At 38.7% G+C, this 21887-nt stretch overlaps 1 protein-coding gene across 1 annotated transcript in view; it reads left to right on the forward strand.

Moving 5' to 3' along the window:
- The first annotated feature begins 287 nt into the window (after nucleotides 1-287).
- mybpc3 (myosin binding protein C3) overlaps nucleotides 288-21887 on the forward strand; it is a 33707-nt gene continuing 12107 nt past the window's right edge. The window contains exons 1-21 of the mRNA XM_087178778.1: nucleotides 288-371; nucleotides 4213-4482; nucleotides 6210-6344; nucleotides 7055-7132; nucleotides 7631-7779; nucleotides 8308-8425; nucleotides 8549-8597; nucleotides 9707-9745; nucleotides 11488-11547; nucleotides 12553-12579; nucleotides 15079-15242; nucleotides 15338-15470; nucleotides 15596-15598; nucleotides 15739-15863; nucleotides 15957-16062; nucleotides 17105-17271; nucleotides 19052-19217; nucleotides 19303-19409; nucleotides 19506-19535; nucleotides 19625-19764; nucleotides 20250-20321. Coding sequence (XP_087034904.1) covers nucleotides 347-371; nucleotides 4213-4482; nucleotides 6210-6344; nucleotides 7055-7132; nucleotides 7631-7779; nucleotides 8308-8425; nucleotides 8549-8597; nucleotides 9707-9745; nucleotides 11488-11547; nucleotides 12553-12579; nucleotides 15079-15242; nucleotides 15338-15470; nucleotides 15596-15598; nucleotides 15739-15863; nucleotides 15957-16062; nucleotides 17105-17271; nucleotides 19052-19217; nucleotides 19303-19409; nucleotides 19506-19535; nucleotides 19625-19764; nucleotides 20250-20321 — 2163 coding nt within the window. The 5' untranslated portion in view covers nucleotides 288-346. The remainder of the gene's footprint in view (nucleotides 372-4212; nucleotides 4483-6209; nucleotides 6345-7054; nucleotides 7133-7630; nucleotides 7780-8307; nucleotides 8426-8548; nucleotides 8598-9706; nucleotides 9746-11487; nucleotides 11548-12552; nucleotides 12580-15078; nucleotides 15243-15337; nucleotides 15471-15595; nucleotides 15599-15738; nucleotides 15864-15956; nucleotides 16063-17104; nucleotides 17272-19051; nucleotides 19218-19302; nucleotides 19410-19505; nucleotides 19536-19624; nucleotides 19765-20249; nucleotides 20322-21887) is intronic.

The following is a 21887-nucleotide window of genomic DNA, read 5'->3' on the forward strand; positions in this document are numbered from 1 at the left end:
TGCCTTACATCCCTTCCCCGCCCTCTCAAGGCCTATCATTCAGCCGAGGTGTTGGAGGAAAGGATGGTTGAAATATAGCCTGAGGTCAAACATGACTGGGGGTGGGGTGGAAGCCAAGTTGCTGCTGGGATGGGATGAGCTTTGATGGGGAGTATGGGGGGGTGGTTATTGTTTTTTGGACACTGTGTTGGGCCTAGAAAAAAAATGTCAGGAGAGGTGGGATGGTTCATGAAAGGAGGGGAGGCCATTTGCAAGCAGCAGCACTATTAAAGGCAGAGGGTTGAGATAGACAGCAGACTGTTTAGGAAAAGTGAGTCACACTGTGGAGGAGTAGAGACCATTCAGGATGCCAGAGCCAGTCAAAAAAGCAGGTAAGTGTGCTCATTCGGCTACTTTTCATTGTCTGTTAATCTTGTTGTCAGACCACGAGTCTGTTTTCAGCTATCAAGAAGTCTGTAGTACATATTATGAAAATTGTGAACTTTCAACCACACTAATTGTGTTATCAACATGCTGCAGCAGAATATCTAGTGGTAAACATTTCTTCTTTTGTGCAGTCTTACAGTCTTCTTCTTAAACTGAAACTTCCGCTAAGAAAATAACTATGTGAAATTACAATATGTGAGAAAATATTTGACCGTGTTGGGCCACCACCTGGCTCTTAAGCAACTATAAACCACAACCAAACCACACACTTGAGATCTGTCCATTTTCTTTTTAGGATAAACAGTCATATACTGTACTGTTTGACTATCTGCCACAGTAATGTGAAAATGTGTCATGTTTTTTGTGTTTGTGTTGAATTGTGTAATAACAATGGTCATGTCACAATTTTGGTTATTTTGTCACAATTAAAACCTTATTTTTGCTATTTATCAGCATTTATAGAATATATTTTATGCTATAATTGTATCAAATTTTTTAAATTAAACTTTATTTATACTGGGAAATTGAAGTTACAGCAGCAGTAGGACAAGAACAAATGCACTGACAAGTAATATAAAAATTTTAAAATCTATATTGCTACATACATTACAAAAATTTACTACATACAAATTAGGCATTAAAAACTAAAACAAACTGTGTAAAATACTATGAATATACCAATATAAATAGTAACTATAAAGTCTGTGTCTGCAGATAGCGGCAAATGCAGCTTAAAATAAAGTCATAACATTGCAGTAGCAGTAGCAGTAGCAGTAAAGATCTGTTTCTCCATCACATATAATTCAAATATATTCCTTGGTTTAATAGAGTGGGACAACTTGCTTGGTAATATGATGTACCAATACTCACATAGCCAGTAGCCCAAATCACAATATAGTGCATGCAACTATCCATCTTCACTTCAAAGAGCTCTCCAGTGGTGTGAAAGTTACTCTAAGCCCCTTTTGGCCGCGTCCGGAACCCAGTTATACGTCACATGGTCCAGGTGGAAACATCGTCTGATGCTGGAAATGGACACTGTCACATTTCCAGCATCCCTGATCCAAAAATGCCTGACGGGATTCCAACTTGACAAATGACTTTCCACAGTTTTTTTTTCCCTCTCTTCAGTGGGAATGGATAGCTGTTTGCTGTTTGTGGAGTGAGGACGTATCATGTATCAGATGACACAGAGCAGCCCAAGTGGCCAGCTTGTGTGTGCTAAGACTTTCAGTGTCAGGGATTTGTTCAGGACAATAACAGTTATGATTCTCTTGAGCCTGAGGTATTATTATCAATTATAAATAAATAACCTGCAATCAACAGGATGTTTTCAGCTGCATTCTTTTTTTGCTAGTCTAAGTAAACTTTGTCAAGTTGTCTGTATATTGCTGTAACACATTTTCATGAGAAAAAAAAACATAAAACATTACAAATTTACAATTTAACAAAACAAAACAGTAAAATAATCAATCAAAAAATTCAAAACATTATTATATAAAAACAACTCACCAGGTGTTATTGCATTTTGGCATTTTGGCCTACCAGCCAGTTATCATTTAATAATATTAAAAGTTGAAATAGTAGTAATTTATGTATATAAATTGTGTATCATTGAGACAAACAAATAACCTCAAATAAACATCTGTTATTGACTTTCAGCTTAAATGAACATTATTTCATGAAACAGTCAAGTTAAGTTAATGTTAAGATTAGCCTTAACTTTAACCATCACTAATCAAACACTAATGCGATTAAATTTGTACCTCAACCTTACTAAACAAAGCTGTTGAGAGTATAGCGATATAGAGATATTTGTCAATAGGAAACAGAAAATGACATCAATAGTTAATAATGTGTCAGGTAATTCACTGACTTGTTGACATTCATTTTAAATAATGTGGCATAATTTCTCATTCACTTGTGAGACTTAACATATGACAAATTGAATTTAAGCAAAGGTGAGATTTTAAAACAGAGTTGAGTCCTTTTCACTTGAAATGAAATCAGAAAAAGGTGTGAAAGGTGAAGCAGCATGAATGATTGACATTTTGACAAGAGATGGTGTAGCAATAGAGAACACTGGCTGCAGACAGACGGAGAGCACATCATTCTTTCTGTGCCTCGAGAGTCACAAAAATAGAGTCAGCTTAATCCCTCGACTATGATACCTGTGCCCCTGTTGCAGCTGAAGCCTGGCAACCTCATTTAATAGTCCAGTACATATGCATCCTATATTTAAACTCATAGGGTCGTCTTGCAGCACGTGGCGTTTTTTTGATTTGTATGGTTTTGTAATGCAGACTGTTCAGGCCTCAAACCTGCATCTGAATGACACCTACCCACATTTCATGGTTCCAAACACATGGTGTTACTGTTAAAGTCAGCTTTACTGTCAGCGCTGTCAGTTATAGTCAACTATTTTTAGATTCTTTTTAAAGATGACAAATGTCCAAGGATGACATCGCTATGCAAATTTTATAACATTTTCAAAAGAATAAGGAGGAGAGGCAACAGCTGGTGTTTTACACAGTGAATGTAAAACTTACTATTAATAGTTTTTTGGACTGACAGGAGACACTGTGTATTGTTTTTTTTTTTTTTTTCCCCATTTAGGGTCACTACCCATGTCTCTTACTGTTACTTTTATTGATATGTGTAGTTAGTTTTGTAACTGCATGCTTATGTTCAGTGTGTCATACATGTGTCTCTGATCATCCTTGGATTGGTTTGGGGCTGTTGGGCTCATTTTCATCAGGTTTGCTTCTACTCGACAACACAATCAAAAATAATAATAATGGTGACGATAATGTTTTGATTGAATGCTACATAATGAAAGTTAATTTCAAAAAGAAGATAGGATGGATGGTTACGATGTGTGTGCCACAGATATTGTTCATCCTGTGATGAAAAGCATCTTCTTAGGCAGCGGTGGAAGACTACCATGTCATATATGAATCACTTATGATTAGTTTCACATTGTTATGTTAAGGACTTTTACTTTTACTTAAGTGTATTCTTAATCCTCCACTAATTCTCAGGCAGTACAAGAACATTTCAACACAATTACAAACCGGCTTGAGAGATCACATTATGAACTCAAGCACACTCGAAAATGACACCAGAATTTAGTTGGCATCCTTAGGAACATCTTTAAATGTGTAATGATGCTGATAAATTGGTGTTTATGTTGAATAACCGTGTTTAGATTAACTCTTTCATGACTCTCCAAATGAGGCTGGAAACTGTGTGCTCCAGAATTCAGTATTCTGTTGTATTTCCAAAGACTGTAAGAGTAGGCCACCCCAAGAATGCACAAACACGACTTATTATAAAGCCAGATATTCATGCTTTGAGACATTCTGCGTGGAGTGGGAAAAGGTAAATTCGTAGATATGAGCAGCTCCACTCAGCTCATAAGCCTTCTTCTCCTTTTGTTAAACTATGAATGCCCCACCCCCTCCTTCCCTCTGTGTTTAACGCTGTAATGTGGTACAGTATACTGTATGTGTTGTTCTTTTTGCATGCGTTTTGTTTTTTTAATGAAACCAATTTTCCAATGAAACAAAGACAACATGAACAGTATTTCAGGTCTGTTATTTCACTTAAAAAACACTCAAAGTGCAAAGAGTTACTTGATTTTCTCACATTTTGATAAAATTCTCATCAATGAACACTCAGTGAGACAATTATAGTATCTGTGTTTTCTCCTAATCGTCAAAAAAAAAGTCTAACAGTCACTTCAAAGGGCTTACGTTTTATTTTGAACTCACCCTCCCTCTTCAGTTTCAGCATTTATCAAGAAACCAAAGACTCAGGAGGCAGAGGAGGGGTCCTCTGTGGTCTTTGAAGCAGAGACTGAGAAGCCTGAAGCTAAAGTAAAATGGCAGTGCAACTCAAAGGACATTGCTGGTGGCAACAAATACGTGATCACAGCCGATGGAAACAAGCACTCCCTCACTATAAAAGCTATAACCAAGGAAGATGCCAATGTCTATGCAGTGATTGCTGGGGGGTCAAAGGTCAAGTTTGAGCTGAAGGTTGTAGCCAAGCCAGGTGGGAGACTTTGATGCTGCAGCTGTGTGTCTGCTCACTCACCTCCGGGCTGTATAGTCAACACAGAGCTCAAAGCAAAACAGAGCACTCAATGCAGAAAACCACTGAGCCAGTAAATAGTTGATGCACTGCATGCACTTGATGTTTCTGCACATTGACACACATTCTGCACCCTCTGACAGCTGCTCCAAACCAAATCTCTGAAACAGCTTTGTGTGATATAGCTTTGAGAAATGTTTGCTCTTAAAGGAGTACTTCAACATTTTGAACAATGTGTTTATTCACTTTCTTGCCAAGAGTTAAATACGAAGATTGATACCACTCTCATGTCTGTATGGTAAATGTGAAGCTACAGTCAGGAGACAGTTAGCTTAGCTTAGCATAAAGACTGGAAACAGGGGGAAAACAATCAATATCAATCAATCTCAATAAAAAGACACCTGGAACTTCAAACAGGGTCAAATAATCCATGTTTCTATTACGACTTTTAAACCTTCCACCAGATCCTCTGTATGAAGTAGAAAGTCAATCAAACGACCACAAATGATACAGCCGCTTTCAGTCTGGGGGCCTTGCTTCTAGGTAGGAGTGGTTGGTCTTTTACATGCCTTTGTCCAGGGACCACTAGTCTCTTAATCTGTCCTTGGCAGCAGGCAACTTGGAGTTACAAATAGCAGGTATTTATTTGACTCATTTAACAAAGGTCCCTTCTTTAAGACGTATTAATTAGTGAGTAGAGGTGTAGAGGTGCTGGAAGGTAGATTTTGTTACATGTGGAAAAAAAAGCAGGCTACCTGTTTTCCCTGTTTCCAGTCTTTATGTTAAGCTAACTGTGTGCTGGCTGGAGCTTCATATTTACCATACCGCCATTAGCGTAGTATCAATCCTCTCATCTAATTCTCGGTATGAAAGCAGATAAGCATATTTTCATAAAAACCGAACTGTTCCTTTAAGGCTGTGAGCATGTCTTATCACTGGTTTCATCACAATCATTTTGTCCAGCACTTTACAAATCTATAGAGCACTGTGTTGTTTGCTACAATGACTGTGTGCTCAAGTGTGTCACAGAGCAACATTTGTGCCATTAGTCTGTCAGTGTGACCTGCTGAGGTCGTTTGTTTGGATTTGATAAAGCGGAAACAAATCTTGAAGAAAGGCAGCAGACTAATCGGCCCAGTGTGCGACGAACGACTTCCCACAGCTGTCTGTGGCTCATATCATAGCCACTCTTACTCTGCCTGTACGGTGACCTTGACCCACACACCAGCGCATGATTTCCTCATGAGTAACCACCACTTGACTGGCGCTCAGGATAGGCATGAGAGGCAGCTGATAACAAATGGAAAATCATTTGCCCATTCAGAGATGATAAGACATGAGAAATATTTGGGAGATAAATGTTTGGCAGTGACGAAACAGTGTTTAGAAGAATGTGAAACAGATGAAATTGCTCAAATGTCAACATTTTAAATCTTTTATGTGTCTTGGTACACAGAATACTCAGAACAGAACCAAACAGCAAAAAATTGATTTTCTAAACAAATCGGCTTTTTAGACACAATTTCCTGAGTCAAATGTTAATTTATATTTGCCCAACAAATATAAATTAAATAAGCCAGATTGGACACTTGCTCTTGCAGCTGATAACTTGTTAGAAGACCCATTATTTGTCATTGTACTGTATCTCTCACTTGTGCCTTGTTATCTCTGTGGTGATGGTAACTCAGACGCTCCAGCTAAAGCCCCTACTGATGGACCCGGGGAGTCCAGTGTAGAACCACAACCGGCCCCGGCTCCACCTGCAGCAGCACCCACAGGGGAAGAGACCGCTGCCCCAGCACATGCTGCTCCTCCAGCTGAGGGTGAGTTACACACTCCCAACATTTATTCATCAATTCAATCACTCATTTAATCCCTTGTTCAGTACTTCATACTCCCTGCTCCATCATGATCCTTGAGTTAAGCTTTTCCTAAAAATGTCAAAAGCATCCCTGTGTTTTTGATGTGCCACATAAATGCACATTACAACACATGCTTAGATACAAGGCGATGGACTAAGTTGCCAGTTTATAGCACATATTTTTCTATGTTTTGACAGATATGGATACAGTACCATATGTTGCCTCTGTAAGTAGCGTAAGAAGTGTCTTACAAGCCCCTGATTTCAAATCACCTGCTGGAAAATCTCAAAAGAGTCAGGCAGAATTTTCATCAAATTTCTTTGAATTCACAACATACATTTTTATCATACATCATTGTAGTACTTCAGTGATTCTGAGCCAATTTCAGCATTTTAAGCTAAGTGCAGTTCGGTCAAGTTCAAATGATTGGGATATTGGCCACTGAATTCATATTCTTGTGGTCAAGAGTATGAATTCAGTGGCCAATATCCCTGAATACATATGAAACCTTTATAGCTCCAAGGTCATGACATGATGGTTTCAATATCAGCCTACTGAATGGGTTTCATTCCCTACTCTGATTTCTAATCTGCTTTGGGATAAGACATTGCTTGACTTTAACCCCTCAATTTCATGTTGTGGCATTCTGCCTTGACGCCATTGATTTTCAGATGCACAGCCTCCAGACACCAGACAGGATCTGACTGGACTCTTCACAGAGAGACCCCAGACCGGAGAAGTCACTGTAGGTGAGTGGCTTCACACTATATACCATTAAACAGGATTATGATCTCTCTCAGAACAACTACGCCATGTTGGGGGAATGCTAGAATATGTATAAGTGTGAATAAGATTTGAAATAAGGAAAAAACTTTTAAAAGATTAAAATAAAGCCTGTTACAATCATTTTCATACATAAGCTATATCAATATTTTATTATTGTATTTCACTTCATGTGAAAATATAACATAAAATACTAAAATTGGTACTTGCCAAACAGCTATGTTCATCCTTAATCCAAGCGTTAATGGATAAATGAAATTAAATAATTGGATGTTTATATGTATAAAGATATAAAACATGAAAGTAAATATATAAAATATAAGCTACACTAAAAAAAGGCTGTTATTTTGTGGAAATTCATCACAAAATAAATACAATAACAACAAAAAGTCAAAGCTGCGTTGGAGATCAAGAATCTAAGGGATAATGTGTTAAAACACAAAACAAGCTGCTCTCTTGTGCAGGTGAAAACATCACGTTTGTGGCCAAAGTCAATGCTGAATCGCTGCTGAAGAAACCCACCATCAAGTGGTTCAAAGGGAAATGGATGGACCTCGCCAGCAAGTCTGGAAAACACCTGCAGCTAAAGGAGATGTATGACCGCAACACGAAGGTACTGCAATGCTGCAGACACTAAAACAGGAAAAGCAGCTAAAGCATACATTTTCCAGATTTTGACATCAGTCAATTATTTGATCTATTCTTTCTTTTAATGAGCATGTGAGCAGCCTCCCATGGTACATACAGTGCGTTTCATTAAAATGAGCTTAAAACTGCAACATGTAAAATTTTACTTTGAGGCAACAAAAGTGTTGCGCCAATCCTGACCTTCTCACACTCAGTTGGGTAAGGTCTTTCCTCACTCAACACAATAACATGTTGAACTACATGCACGCTACCCTGAGGGTTATGTTGTGGCAAAGAGATGTATCCGACAAATTTCCTTTCAGAATAAGACAAATCAAAAGGAAGTGAGCAGGGAGGGAAAATTAATGGCACACAATCTGAGGCTGACTAACAATGTTATACATATGAAGCATATATGTAGCTCATAGGTTATGGTGTAAAATCAAAGATGTCAGTCTCACTCTGTCATGTAATTTAGTCCCTTTCACATCTTTCCTCATGCATGTGGTTGCAGATCTACACGTTTGAGATGCAGATCATGGCTGCCAAGCCTAACTTTGCTGGAGCATACAGATGTGAGGTTTCATCCAGGGACAAGTTTGACAGCTGTAATTTTGAGTTGAGTGTGCATGGTGAGCACTTTGTATTTTTTTTATTTTGTGTCACCAATTATTATTGTTTATTATACAATTAGATTCGTCACTAACATGATTGTCTTGTGTCACAATGACTTTGAATCCTGCTGTGCATTTCAGAGGCAAGAGCTGCTGAAGGCTTTGACATAAGAGCAGCCTTCAGGCGCACGTGAGTTTTTATAAGACTTTATTACTTTGCAGAAAATACAAAATTCAAATTCAATACAAAAAATGGTCACACTAAATTTAAATGTAATGTATGCTGAACCTCCTTTATTGCTATTACCAGTTAATACAGTACTCTCACAAACTCAGGTAAAACTTTGGTAAATTTTACTAAGGTGAAGGTGAAGTCGTATAACTGCTCACTGAGAGCTTGACTGCTGGATCACCTGCACATTTCTTCAACAGTATCGCACAGCCTCTGTGTTTCCTCTCTTTATAGGGATTATACAAGCCAGATTCAATTTGTAACTTATTACACTAAAAAGCCCACACCACAAACATTCATAAATAGTTCGAATCACTCATTTTTGATTAAAGACACCTTATGATACCATGCTGAGAAGGAATGATTAGGTACTGAATGATTTTATATGAAACGGATATAAAGAGCATCAATATTTCTGTTCTAATGCCTCATCAGATTTTTTTCTTTTACTTTTCAAGCCTTGGCCATCTTTTAATTCTCCTAATCTCAAATTAATTTAAAGTGAAGTCTCTGAGTCATTATGAAATGTAATGTGACACCAATTTAAATTGAGAATGGAATTGCTATCTCCTGCTGTCTGTGGGGAACATTCACTTGACTACAGTATGAATATATTCATTATAGTTTGGACGCATTTAAACCTCATTTTATGCAGCATCTGGGGCTTTTTACTTTGCATTTTGGTGTGTGTTGTAACTTCTAGTTCCATGTAAAATATGGACAAATTCTAAAAGAAATCCAAGATCATTTAGAGGTCAAGGGGATGAAGAGGAATTAATTAGTCATATGTGCTGCAGTAATGAAAATCAGTGTCTTTTCGGTAATCAGCATAACAAGCCACATAAATAACTTCTGAACAACTTTCGTTCATAGTATAGTTGATAAGGATTAATAAGGAATTTTACCAATTAGCTTGTTGTTAGACCTAATTAACACTAGGTCAGAATTTATATTAATTGTTGGAAAGGATTTAAGAGATTAAAACAAGAAAAAAAAAAAGCACAAACACAGTAGTGGAGTATTACCATGTTTTTAAAAAAATAACTCTGGAAATGCTAACCTATCAGGAGTGAAGCCGATAAGAAGAGAAGTGGACCATCAACAAGGTAGTAAAGGGGTTTGTTGCAACAATGGAGGCCGAAATTCAAACTCTGAGAACTGTGATTGTCAAAGAACAGAGAAATCAGGACCAGGATAAGAGACTGGTTCTCTCTCCTGTGGCCTGTTTCTTCTCTGCCTTTGAGTGAAACAGAACCAGTGTTGTGGATGGTGCAGCCTCTGATCTGCTGAGTTTGAGAGAGTAACCACAGCAGGAAGACCATGAGAGAGCTAAACAGAGATGGATGGGTCAAATTCAAAATCCTGGTTGTAGTTGCTAATTATAGTAGCAGTGATTGTGTTAACCTTTGACTCTCAATATGTAGAGATTTGGTTTATTAATCTGTTATGCAACATCCACTCGTTGCCGCCGTCAGCTCTCTCTGATCTCCTCCTGGGTCTCAATCAAAACAGCAAAGCCAGCTGCACAAACAGCCACCCCGCAGAGTGAGCTTTGATGGCGGTTTGATCGTACTGAAAGTGCGAGCCGCGCTCTTCCACAGGGTTGCCATATAAAGGAAATGCAGCTGTGGTGTGTTGTAACTTCACCTCATAAACCAGAGACTCACCTTCTAATCCTGCTCTCAGATTAGAAGCAGGAGACAAGCACCCAGTCATATCTATGCCCTTGTCTTTAGTCAAGCAGGTCCTATTTAGTGACTGTCGGTTTCTTTAACCTTGAGTGTTTTGTCTTGTTCTTGCTTGGACAACTGCTGCTGCTGCTCATGGTTTAAAGGAATAGTTTAACGTTTTGCGAAATACACTTATTCACGTTTTTTCCCCCAAGAGTTAGAAAAAAAGATTGCGACCATTGAAACCATATTTGCCTTGCAACTTCATCGTGCATTGTGACAGCAAGATATTGTGAGAGCTAGGCTGTTGTTACAGCTCATAACTTCCCATAAACAACTTGTTGATATGAGATGTAATGTGTTAATCAGAGGTCCTGGTGTGGGTTTTAACTTTGGAGAGAGCCAAGCTAGCTGCTTCATCCATGTATTAACAGAGCTGGATACAGTGCTGCCATTCTGCCTTGCTGTCTATCCCGGTGGCCACTCGTGGCACTACAATAAAAGTGATGGCCTGAAAAGCGTTCTCCCTATAGACCTCCATTATAAATGAGACGTCTATAATACTGTTCACAGGACACTTGGAATATATATATAGAGCAAACCTGGAAGTTTTTGGCTTATGCACTCTGTGGGCAGTTTTTATTCAAGTGAATGGACGCCATCTTTGAGGTGTGGTAATTCATCCATGGTTTCACCCCACTTCCAGTGTTTATGGTAAGCCAAGCTAATGTTCCAGCTATGGTTCCACAGTCAACACAAACATTAGAGTGGTATAAATACATAAGTGTATTTCCCAAAGATATCTATCTGTTCCTTCAAACATAGCAACACCTGTCTCTCCAGCAAAACACATGCCTGTATATTTACTTTTTTTTATCAGTCAACCCATTTATTTCCTTTCAATCTTAAAGAGTGATTATGTCCAATCCAATTTCTCTATCTTAATCTCACTCTAATTATAGTAATTGAATATTTGTGTTGTACAGTTCAGTATCCCTCTGGTTTATAGAGTGAACAGAAAAAGATTAATATAGTGTCAAAGCCTAGGAATATGGATTTGTTTTATTTAAAACAAACCATGTCTGTGAAGTATTAACATTTATCTGTTCTTTGGAGAGATCAACCTAGTGTGGCTATTGATGTTGATGTTTTGTTGCTGGTGACTGATATTTCTGCAGTAGCACAGATGGAAAAGAAGACTCGGGAGAGCTGGACTTCAGCACATTATTAAAAAAAAGGTAAGTAAGTACAAAATAGTGACAGTAATTTGTTGACTCTCAGGAAGAGGTAACTTTTTTTTTTTTTTTTTTTACTTTTTATAATAAAACTCTGTCATTCTCATTCTTTCTGGGTCATCCTGCATCTTCAGAGAGTAAGCAACTTCTGCACTTCTGCAAACTAAAATGAATGATGTGTTATCGGGTGAATGATCACCTAATAACACTTACTGCATGCAAATAAGCCTGAACACTAACACACAATGCACAAGGATAAATTAGGGTGATATGATGCTCCCTGTGTCTAAGGATTTTAAATTGAAAATGGGGTTGGCTCTTCAAAGCATTTCAATTCTCTGCTAGTGAAAATACATTGCGCTACCATATTGACATATCCACACAAACAGCTATTTAAGTCCTCATTTCCCATCTTTTGGGGTATTTGCCCTAATTTATCTCACTTTTATTGTTACACTGATCCTAATCCTGTGATCACTAATACTGCATTTTCGATCTTGAATGCCCTCTCACTCATACTACAGTATACAATGTACAACACTTCTTTGATACCTATCAGAAACAGATCTTCTACTGTTTTTTCTTCCCTTTACATAGTATTTCTGGTTTTCCCTGACATTTTGTGTAAGGCCATATGGATTCTTTATCATCAATTCACCTGATGAGACATCCTTCTCTTTCAGTGACACTTTGTAGTCTTTCCTCCCCTTCCAACACATCAAAAATCCCTTCTGTGTATCACACACCACGACCACATACTTATTGTCCCCTGTGCACAAGAAAATTGTCAAACTCCAAGCACAGCATGAAGCTTGTATATCATTTTAACTTACATTATTTTGTCTTTATTGCCGAAGACTTGCTTTATTGCAGTTTTACTATCGTTACAATATTTAATTTGTTTTAATAGCATATTTTCTAATATGCTGGTTGTGTTGCTTCTGCTGTGTTTTAACCTGTCTGGTTTGTTTTGCCATATTTGCCTCTTGGGTTCAACCTCTGAATGAGCAGCAGTTTCATAAAATCCTCAAATCGGTAAGAAAGTGCTGACATGCTGTCTGGATGTCACAGGGAAACTTTTTGTTGATTCTGTTATTTTAAGTTATTTACTTGAAAAAAATGAACATTTGACTGTATCATTTCATAATGAAAATGAAATAATTGTTAGACATGACAACTATTATCTGATGATCAACAACAAAAATACATTGTTTGCAAATATATAGCATAGGGTATATAGTAGGAAATACTTATTCATATGTGCACAGACCAGTCATTTAACAAAATACTATTAATATCTCACTATCCAGGTAACAAGGTGTTCACAGTACTCGTAAACAGTTAAATAAACAAGAGGAGCATTTACAAAAACACTTGACTCTGATCAATCAGGCATAGAGGCAAATAAAGAAAAACAACAAATAACATGACAAGCAGCTCAGAAAAAAACTTCTGTCTACATAGACTGTACTGATGAGCTAATGAGTTGATGGGCGGAAGCTGCAGGCATATGGCTACTTACAAATGCAATCAGCGGTCACATGATTGGCTGAGAAAGAAAAGTCACTGAGGGCACTTAGTGGACAGGTGTGGTAAAAAGGGACAGAGAGAGCAGGAAGAAGGGGAAGACTGTTTCTAAGCAGGTGTTTAATATGTAGTGTCTTCACACTAGAAAAGTAACAAGAAGTATTCTCACATACGGCAGCATGCGTACTAAATGGTTGATTTTTTTAGTGTACTTTTCTCCCACAATTCTCAGCTCACAGTTGGAAAAATCTGGATACATTTAAGACGGTGGTGAAACAGCTCCAACAAAATATTGGAAATTAAGAATCCAGAGGCCCCTGTGCACAAAATCTTGGAGCCCCCTGAGCCCTGAGCCCCCACTCTGCTCCCCTCACATCAGTGGAGGCTACTATCTATTGGAAACACCTGTAGCTTGTACAGGATTTACACTGATAGTCTTCAGCCTATGGCCACAACCTGAAGGACAATATCAACACCTGTAGATATATTTTATCATACAGGATTTACAATACATGATTAGACAAAACTTTCCTGGACCAACAGCAACAATAGCTGAATGGCATACACAAGCACATACTGCCGCACCTCCACCAAAACAGTGCTATGATTCAGATTCTTCCATCACACACACCCAGAAAGAGGGAGGGAGAGAGAGAGAGAGAGAGAGAGAGAGACACAGAGCCAAATACAGCAAGACAGAGAGACAGAGACAAAGACAGAGAGAGAGCGAGAGAGACTGCTCTGCTTAGGTAGATCTACAAATAGATCTAAGTCGTTTTTTTTCAAAAACCAACCAATGACAACTACCTCTCATTGTATTAATACAACATGGTGGAACATATACATTAAATAAGGATACTCTATAATAATATGAGAGAAAACCTACCTCATTGGACAGTCCTCTTTTTGGCCTTTCTCCTCGAAAACTCCTGCACTACGTCATTAAAGTCCAGGTCTCTGACGACTTCCTACTCTGTTGCCAGTAGTTACCAGAGTTCTAGCGTTGTTGCCTTAGTGTTGTTCTAGGTTCATTTTTAATTCTCACAATGTGGTAAAACAGGTAGAAAGTAATCAATTGTGGGGCTGATAAACTGGTAACCTACTCAGGTGGTGTTGAGGGTGGGGCAGTTGAACAGGTGTCTGTCGCTGGACTGTGGCTCTCTGCCCCCGTTTCATGCGGATGAACTAACGTCAGTGGCTGTTGCCTGGTTACTGTCCAACGCCTCTGCGACGTAGCATCGTTAGCATCCTCTCCAGGCTCTTTATTAATGCTAGCAAGCTAGTAGATGACTTTTTAAAAAAGTCAAGATAGATTGTATCTTTGTCCGAATTTCAGTTCGCAACCAGCCGGCGGTACCGCTAAAAGCCCACGGTCACCATCTGACCTTTGACCTGACTCGTCATCATCATGCTACAGATACATCCAGCAAACCAATCATAATATTTTTATTTGCAAAGAAAGTAACTCTGCATTTGTTAGTTCGTATTTCAACATACACACACTCAACTAATTTATGTGATTTTATCAACAACAAAAAAGAAAAAAATGAAAAAAAAAAAGCCAGGGTAAGGCAACAGTTACCGGGGGTTTGGAGGCCCCCTAGAGGTCGGAGGGCCCAGGACACTGGTCCAATCGGCCCCGTGAATAATCCGTATTTGCATATAAAAACAATGAGCATTCAATATGTGCTTAAACTAGTAAAGAGATTTTTACGCACAATTATAATTTAGGCTACGTTTTCAACCTACCGACCTCATTTATTGCTCTAAATTAGCAAACAATGTATGAAGCTGATCATCATCACTCGCTTGTTAGTTCATTGATAGTTAATTGTGAATTAGTTGTGAATAAAATAAATAGCTAATCTGTTGGTGAGGTGTTACCAAAATGTTGGTGTTAATGTATCTCTGTTAGAGCCTACTTCCTTTACTCTATATTCATAATGTAACTCGCAAACTGAGCTAAATAACTAGTTTTAACATCTTCCTCTGGTTTACATGTATCAGAGTTGTGCAGATGAGCACAGAGCCCGACGTGGACGTGTGGGAGATTCTCAGCAAAGCTCCTGCTTCAGAATACGAGAAGATCGCTTTTCAGTATGGCATTACCGACCTCAGAGGCATGCTGAAGAGACTGAAGAAGATGAAGAAGGAAGAGAAAAAGAGCCAAGGTTTGAATGCAGACTTTGTGACTTTGGTCTAATCCTAACAAAATGTAAATAAGCAGTGAGTGATTATCGTGTTGTGTGTACACTCTGAAACGCAGCTTTCCTCAAAAAGATGGATCCTGCCTACCAAGTGACAAAGGGGCATAAAATAAAACTAGCTGTTCAGGTCGCCAATCCAGATGTTGATGTGAAATGGCTGAAGAACGGGAAAGAAATTCAACCAACTGGAAGGTTTGAATTCACCTCAACATGCTGTACCTGTACATTGTCATGCAACTGTGTTAATAATTATTTTTCATTTTTCTCTCTAACCTCTTTCATGAATTCCCTACCTGCTCCTTTCATTACATCACTAGCAAGTAAGTGTCATAACAGAAACAAAAACATTTTCTTTTAGTTGTTGAGATTTCAGTTTTCTGAAAAATAATATGTAGTCAAAGTGTTAAATAGATTGAAACAGTGCCGTCAGTGTGTGAAAATCATCCTGTCCTTTGTCAAGGTACATATTTGAGAGTGTTGGCAACATGCGCTACCTCACCATCAACCACTGCTCCTTGGCAGATGATGCTGCATACTGCTGTGTGGTGGGGGAGGAGAAATGCACCACTGAGCTCTTTGTTAAAGGTAATTAAGGTTTAGAGGAAACAATCCAGAGGATGCACATTTGCAAGATTAAGAGTTTCAGTTGAGTCTCTCTTTCTTATCTGTTTTCTGCAGAGCCTCCTGTCCTGATTGTGAAGAATCTGGAGGATCAGATGGTCATGAAGGGTGAGCGGGTGGAGTTGGAGTGCGAAGTCTCAGAGGAAGGAGCCAATGTTAAATGGTTAGACATTTTTCTTTAACCTCACAAACCAGCTGTCTTTTCGTAATGGAAATTTCATGCCCTTGGATCATAAATCTTAAAAAGTAATCATCAAAAACTATTACAACTTAAAACTACCAGTACAAATCAAATTCCAGGCAAGTCCCCAAAAACCATTCAGTTCCTAAAGCAATAAGCATTAATCAATAAACTCAATCAGCCATGGGTGGATTGAAGAAGCTCCCAGGTTAAGTGTCATTAAATCAAATCTAATCAGATTTAATTTAGTCTCTTTTTCAGTCAGTCATACACAGTGTTTGTTGCTCAGGCACCCAGCAGATGGCATTTGAGTTTGTCATGTCCACAGACAGATGCCAGACCTCTGACAGACTGAAGTATTGCTGCGAGCTGTAAATTATCACCTCAATGAAAAGGTCACATCAGCATTTTAGTATGTTCCATGTGACCTTTATCTGAAGGAGAAATTTGCTGCAAATGTGTGTAGGCTTTTACTTGAGTCCAAATTCCTTTTCTTTGGAACAAGAAGCCAAAGATCAAAATACAAAAGAGAAAAATCGCTTTTGATGAAGCTTAGAAGTTCATTTGGACATGAAGAAACCACAAAGATCCATGCACCCTATCAGTCATAAATCTGATTACTAACCTTTATAAAACTTTTTGGTTAAATTAGCCTGTGCATGGATGTTATTTCTTGATCTCTGGGGACAGTGTATGGTAATCTACTATCAGCTCAAAGGTCACTTACCACTTGTTTTCAAAGCTTTCAACAACATCTCACAATCATTTCATTCAGTAAATCGAGCTGGCTCAGTTGTCATCATGTGACCTGAATGTGAACTTTCGGTCATGTGAAAACGAGTGGTCGTATATGTAACAATGTGAGATATGGTTGAAAGCTCCAGAAATAGTAAGAGGACTTTGGAGCTTGGATTCATGCCATATGATGTTTTTGACCAGCTCTTGAATCCTGGTCCTGAAGTTTAATTACAGTATGATACTTTTAATCGCAATCAGTTTGGTTGCTGTGTGAATTTCTGTGCAGGGAGAAAGACGGTGTGGAACTGACAAGAGACGAGTCTTTCAAGTACCGCTTCAAGAAAGACGGCTGCAAACATATTCTGATCATTAATGAGGCCACGAAAGAAGACTGCGGCCACTACAAGGTTAAAACAAATGGCGGCGAGTCGATGGCTGAGCTCATGGTGCAGGGTGAGTGTCAGTCGTGCTGTGTGCTGAGAGCTGTGAGTACAGTATGAGTATGAACCTCTTTTTGTCAGTGATGAATACTCCAAGTGCTCATTCTCATACCCTACCAATAGTCACATGGCTTTGCCACTCCTGGCATGCGGTCTATCCTTGGGATATAATGGCTCTTGCCATTGGTCGCATCATTCTGCCAAGGTTACTGCAGCAATTCCAGCATACCAGCTAAAGTTAGAAGACTTGGACAATATTTCACCTGAAGGGCACAGGTCTGCACAAGCAACCTGGTCTCTCTCTCTCTCTGGTCTTTGTTTGCTGTGTTGTCATTTTGTTGTGTTGATTTAATGTTTCTTTGTCACACATTCTCATTCAGTAGCAGCTATATCATCATGTGTAACTAAAAGAAAAATTTCAATTTCAATATAGTTTATGACAAAAACTACCACACACCACGTTGACAGTTAAAATTCTACATTCCCATGATACTCACTCAGTCTCACCTGCAGCAACCTCATTTTGCGTTTTGCTTCAAAAATCTTCAATATCTCAGGCACAAATTTTCCATGACAGTAAAAAATCATATAAAGAGCAAGTTGTGGTTTAAAAGTATGTTTCATTACTAGATGATAGATTTTCCTCTAGTACCAAGTCTCAACAGCCTGATGATGTTGATGAAAGATCTGCAGCCTCAGAATTTTGTAAGTGTGATTCTAAGGTAGAATTTCTTTTCAACAATATGGTGTTTTTTTTGTGTGTGTATTTAAGACATGGGATATTTTGTAAGTGAAGATTTAAGTTCGATAAATATGCTTAGAAGTCTTTATTTGAATCCACAGGTGATCTTAAAACGGTGGATTGTGACGGTTCAAACTCGTCAGCACTCGGACGTAGGCAAAATAAAAACCTCAGCGAGTCTCACCCACTTTTTTTTTTACCACCCAGTAATCCTTTCATCTTAGCTCAGTATTCATTATGAACCGAAAAACCTACATTACAGCCATCAGTGTTTCATTATAGTTTAGTTTGACCTCCTGTGTTTTCTTGTAGAGGAAATAATTTAGTCCTGGCTACATATTGAATATATATACTCTTACTTTTGCATATATATATTCATGCACATGTGTGTGTTTCCCAGGGGTTGTTGTGTGTAGATTTAAACCCAGTCTTTTTTTTTTTCTGCTCTCAGTCCTGTTATGTTTGTTTGGCTTGTTAATCGAACACCAACCCTGCCAAGAATTACCAGCTGCCATCGCGCAGCAGGGATCAACACTGAACTCCCATTATAATGCCATTCCCACGTTATTCACCCTCCCGGGCTGACGTGGCGCGCTGACATGAAACTCCTGTAACCTTTACAAGGAGCCTGGTGTGAGTTATCTCGCCCAGATAACAGTTTCTTTGGGATAACTTCAATAGCTCCCATGTACATTATTTCTTGTGATATACAGTATCAGCCTCAAGCTCCTGCATCTGGTCTTCATATCCTCCCACTTCATTTTCTACCATAAATCCAATTATCCCCCTTTGTGTCTGTTGCTATGATACAACACACAAAGGCTGCACAAAGATGAACACCTCACACTCGAACATATTATTACCATATTATCCCAACATACAATAGCTGCATCTATTTCTTTTAATCACATTATCTTATTAGTGCATCTTATTCCGTTGTCTCATAAAGTAGCACCTACTCTGAAGTATGACGGCCTCCATCGTTTCCACTGTCTGCACTCTGAGCCTGTTTGTGTGTGTGTGTGTGTGTGCTTTTTTTCTGACTACGTAGAGAAAGACCTGGAGGTCTACCAGAGCATTGCAGACCTCACAGTGAAGGCGAAGGACCAGGCAGTTTTCAAGTGTGAGGTGTCAGATGAGAACGTGAGGGGAACCTGGTATAAGAATGGCGTAGAGGTCAAGTCCGATGAGAGAGTGAATATCACACATATTGGCAGGTGAGGACACTTTTATGGATGCATTCAATATGTTGCATATACTGTATCCGATAAGACTATGAAGTAAACTTTTGATCTTTTTTAGGATCCACAAACTGACCATTGATGATGTCAAACCAGAGGACGAGGGGGACTATAATTTTGTGCCAGATGGCTACGCTTTCAACCTTTCCGCCAAACTCAATTTCTTGGGTAATAATTACTCTTTTCATGCATTCATTACCACACACAAGCTAAATTATATTTAAACAATTTCTCACTTTCTTTTTTTTTCTCTTGTGCTCCTAGAGGTGAAGATCGATTATGTGCCGCGCCAAGGTACCGCAAACTTATTCTCTTTCAGTGTGCAGATTTAAAACAATGCAAGGCTCGGTCCATTTTCACCATGTCTGTCATCAATTTCTAAGATCCTCCTAAGATCCACCTGGACTGTATGGGTCGTACTGCCGACTCAACCATCGTGGTGGTGGCTGGCAACAAACTGCGTCTTGACGTCCCGATCACTGGAGATCCTGCTCCCACAGTGGTCTGGACCAAGGGAGAGAAGGTAAAACAGGCAAATAGGCTGATCAGCTACACACCCATCGTCTAACATGTGCCATCTGTCCAGAATGCAGTAGGTAAGGTCTGAAATCTGAGGTTTCACGAGAAGGCAATGTCTCCTTCACTATCAGAAATGAACTTGAAAGCCTGAGTAATGCTGAAATGTTTAATTCAGAAAAAATGTTGGCGAATTTAAACAACATGCAGAACAGATCTAATATAATACAAGCTGAGGAGATCACACTTTTATCAACTAACTATTTTGATGCTGAAAATAACGGCGCAGGTTACCTCTGTAGACCCAATGATGTGTCTAACATTTGGCTGAGATATTTAAACGTTTTCCCCCAAGCTGAATAAGTACAATGCTACTAACAGCTCAATTCAATGATGCCTACCAGCCTACTGATCTTTGAGTTGAGGAGAAAGAGAGGCTCATGCCCTCTTGGTTCTCTTCGGCTTTTACCGCTTTGCTCTGCTCAAATGTAGGCTAGTTCTGTAAAACCCGATGGAGAGGAGAACGGAGTCCCGGCAACCTCTTGGACCATGAAGGATGGGGAAGTAAGCATGCATGTCCCGTATGAATATGTCTGTTTGAAGTACTCTGACTCTGTCGACAGTGATCATATTTCTCAGCTTTTACCAATGTGTGACCTTTGACAATAAGTTCACCCTGCAGTGGTGTTCCCACTTGAGTGTTGAAAAGATAATGCATGCAGCCAGCATTAAAGCACAGGAGAATTGATTTTGCAAGTACTTGACTGAACAGGTTGAGCTTTACTCATTTACAACCCTGGAAACAGACAGGCTGCCGCAGTAACACTGACAGAAAGCAGCTTCTCCGGCGGTTAGCAGTCAACGTGTGTTTTGTTTTTGTGTCAGTGTTACATAACCACAACAAGGTAAAAAAAAAAATGCATGCAGTGCAATATCCCACCATGTCATTAAGGTAAGAGCATGTTCTGAATCTTCCTTCAGAGGGACAAAGGTCAGAGGAAACTGTAAGTGTGTATGGTAATTTTATAACATGACTCTGCAAAATAATCCTAGGATTACATGCTCAAATACATAATTACTATATATAATCAAATAAACTAACATGTTGTGAAGTTTAACTGAATTATTTTACATTTTGAGACATTAAAATCAAACTTGCAGGTGCAGTATTGTCAGCCCAGTGTCTGCAGAGAAAACCTTGATTTCTACAGTGTGAAAAAGTAAATTTCTCACTGTCAGGTTCAACTAAAGCTACTTCTTTAGCCAGTAAATGGAGCTTGAGATAAGATTTTTTTTCTTTTTGGACAAACTACTGTAGGTATTAACTTTTCCCCTACACGCTAAAGGATTCTCTTGAGGTCATTTGGTGATTTTAGTAATTGCCAACCAGATCAATATACTACATATTGCTGTGCAATTGTCTTAGGCACTAAAAAAGTGAGGATGCTTTCAAAAACAGTGCCATTAATAGTTTTTTTTCTCAATTCATACAAATCGTAAACAGAAAAAAACTAATTCAAATCAGTTGTGACCATCCTTTAAAACACAGTTTTTCAAGGTACGTGGCAGGTAGGTTGTCTCAAAGCATTTTGGAGAAGTTTTCACAGTTTTTCCTGTGGATTTAGTCTGTCTCAGTGTCTTCTGTCTGTTTGTGTGACTTACTCCATGATGTTGAGATCAGGGCTCTGTGAGGGCCAGATCATCTGTTGCAGGACTCCTTGTTCTTCTTGTTGCTGAAGATAGTTCTTCATGACTCTGGCTGTGTGTTTGTGAGTTGTTGTCATGCTGCAGAATGAATTTGAGACTGATCAGACGCCTCCCTGATGGGATTGCGTGATGGATAAGAATCTAAACGCCTAAAGTGCTAAACACTTTTGCACAGTAGCTACTGTATATTATATTTTATAATATTTATAATATATATTATTTTATATAATATATTATATTATAATTTCAAACTACAAGAAATCAGTACATGCACAACACAACTGCCCCTTTGAGCACTGGTTCTGCATTTGCATGGTGACATCTGGAGTTGTGCTTCTGTCTTTGAAAAGCATGATATGCACAAAAACTTAAAGAAACTTTATATTGGAAAGTTTTATGTTTATCCTCTCCCCCAAAGTGGCA

This window comes from Seriola lalandi, unplaced genomic scaffold (assembly GCF_002814215.2).
Source record: "Seriola lalandi dorsalis isolate HSWRI2012SDOR001 ecotype SW California unplaced genomic scaffold, Sedor1 jcf7180002054735, whole genome shotgun sequence".
NCBI lineage: Eukaryota > Metazoa > Chordata > Actinopteri > Carangiformes > Carangidae > Seriola > Seriola lalandi.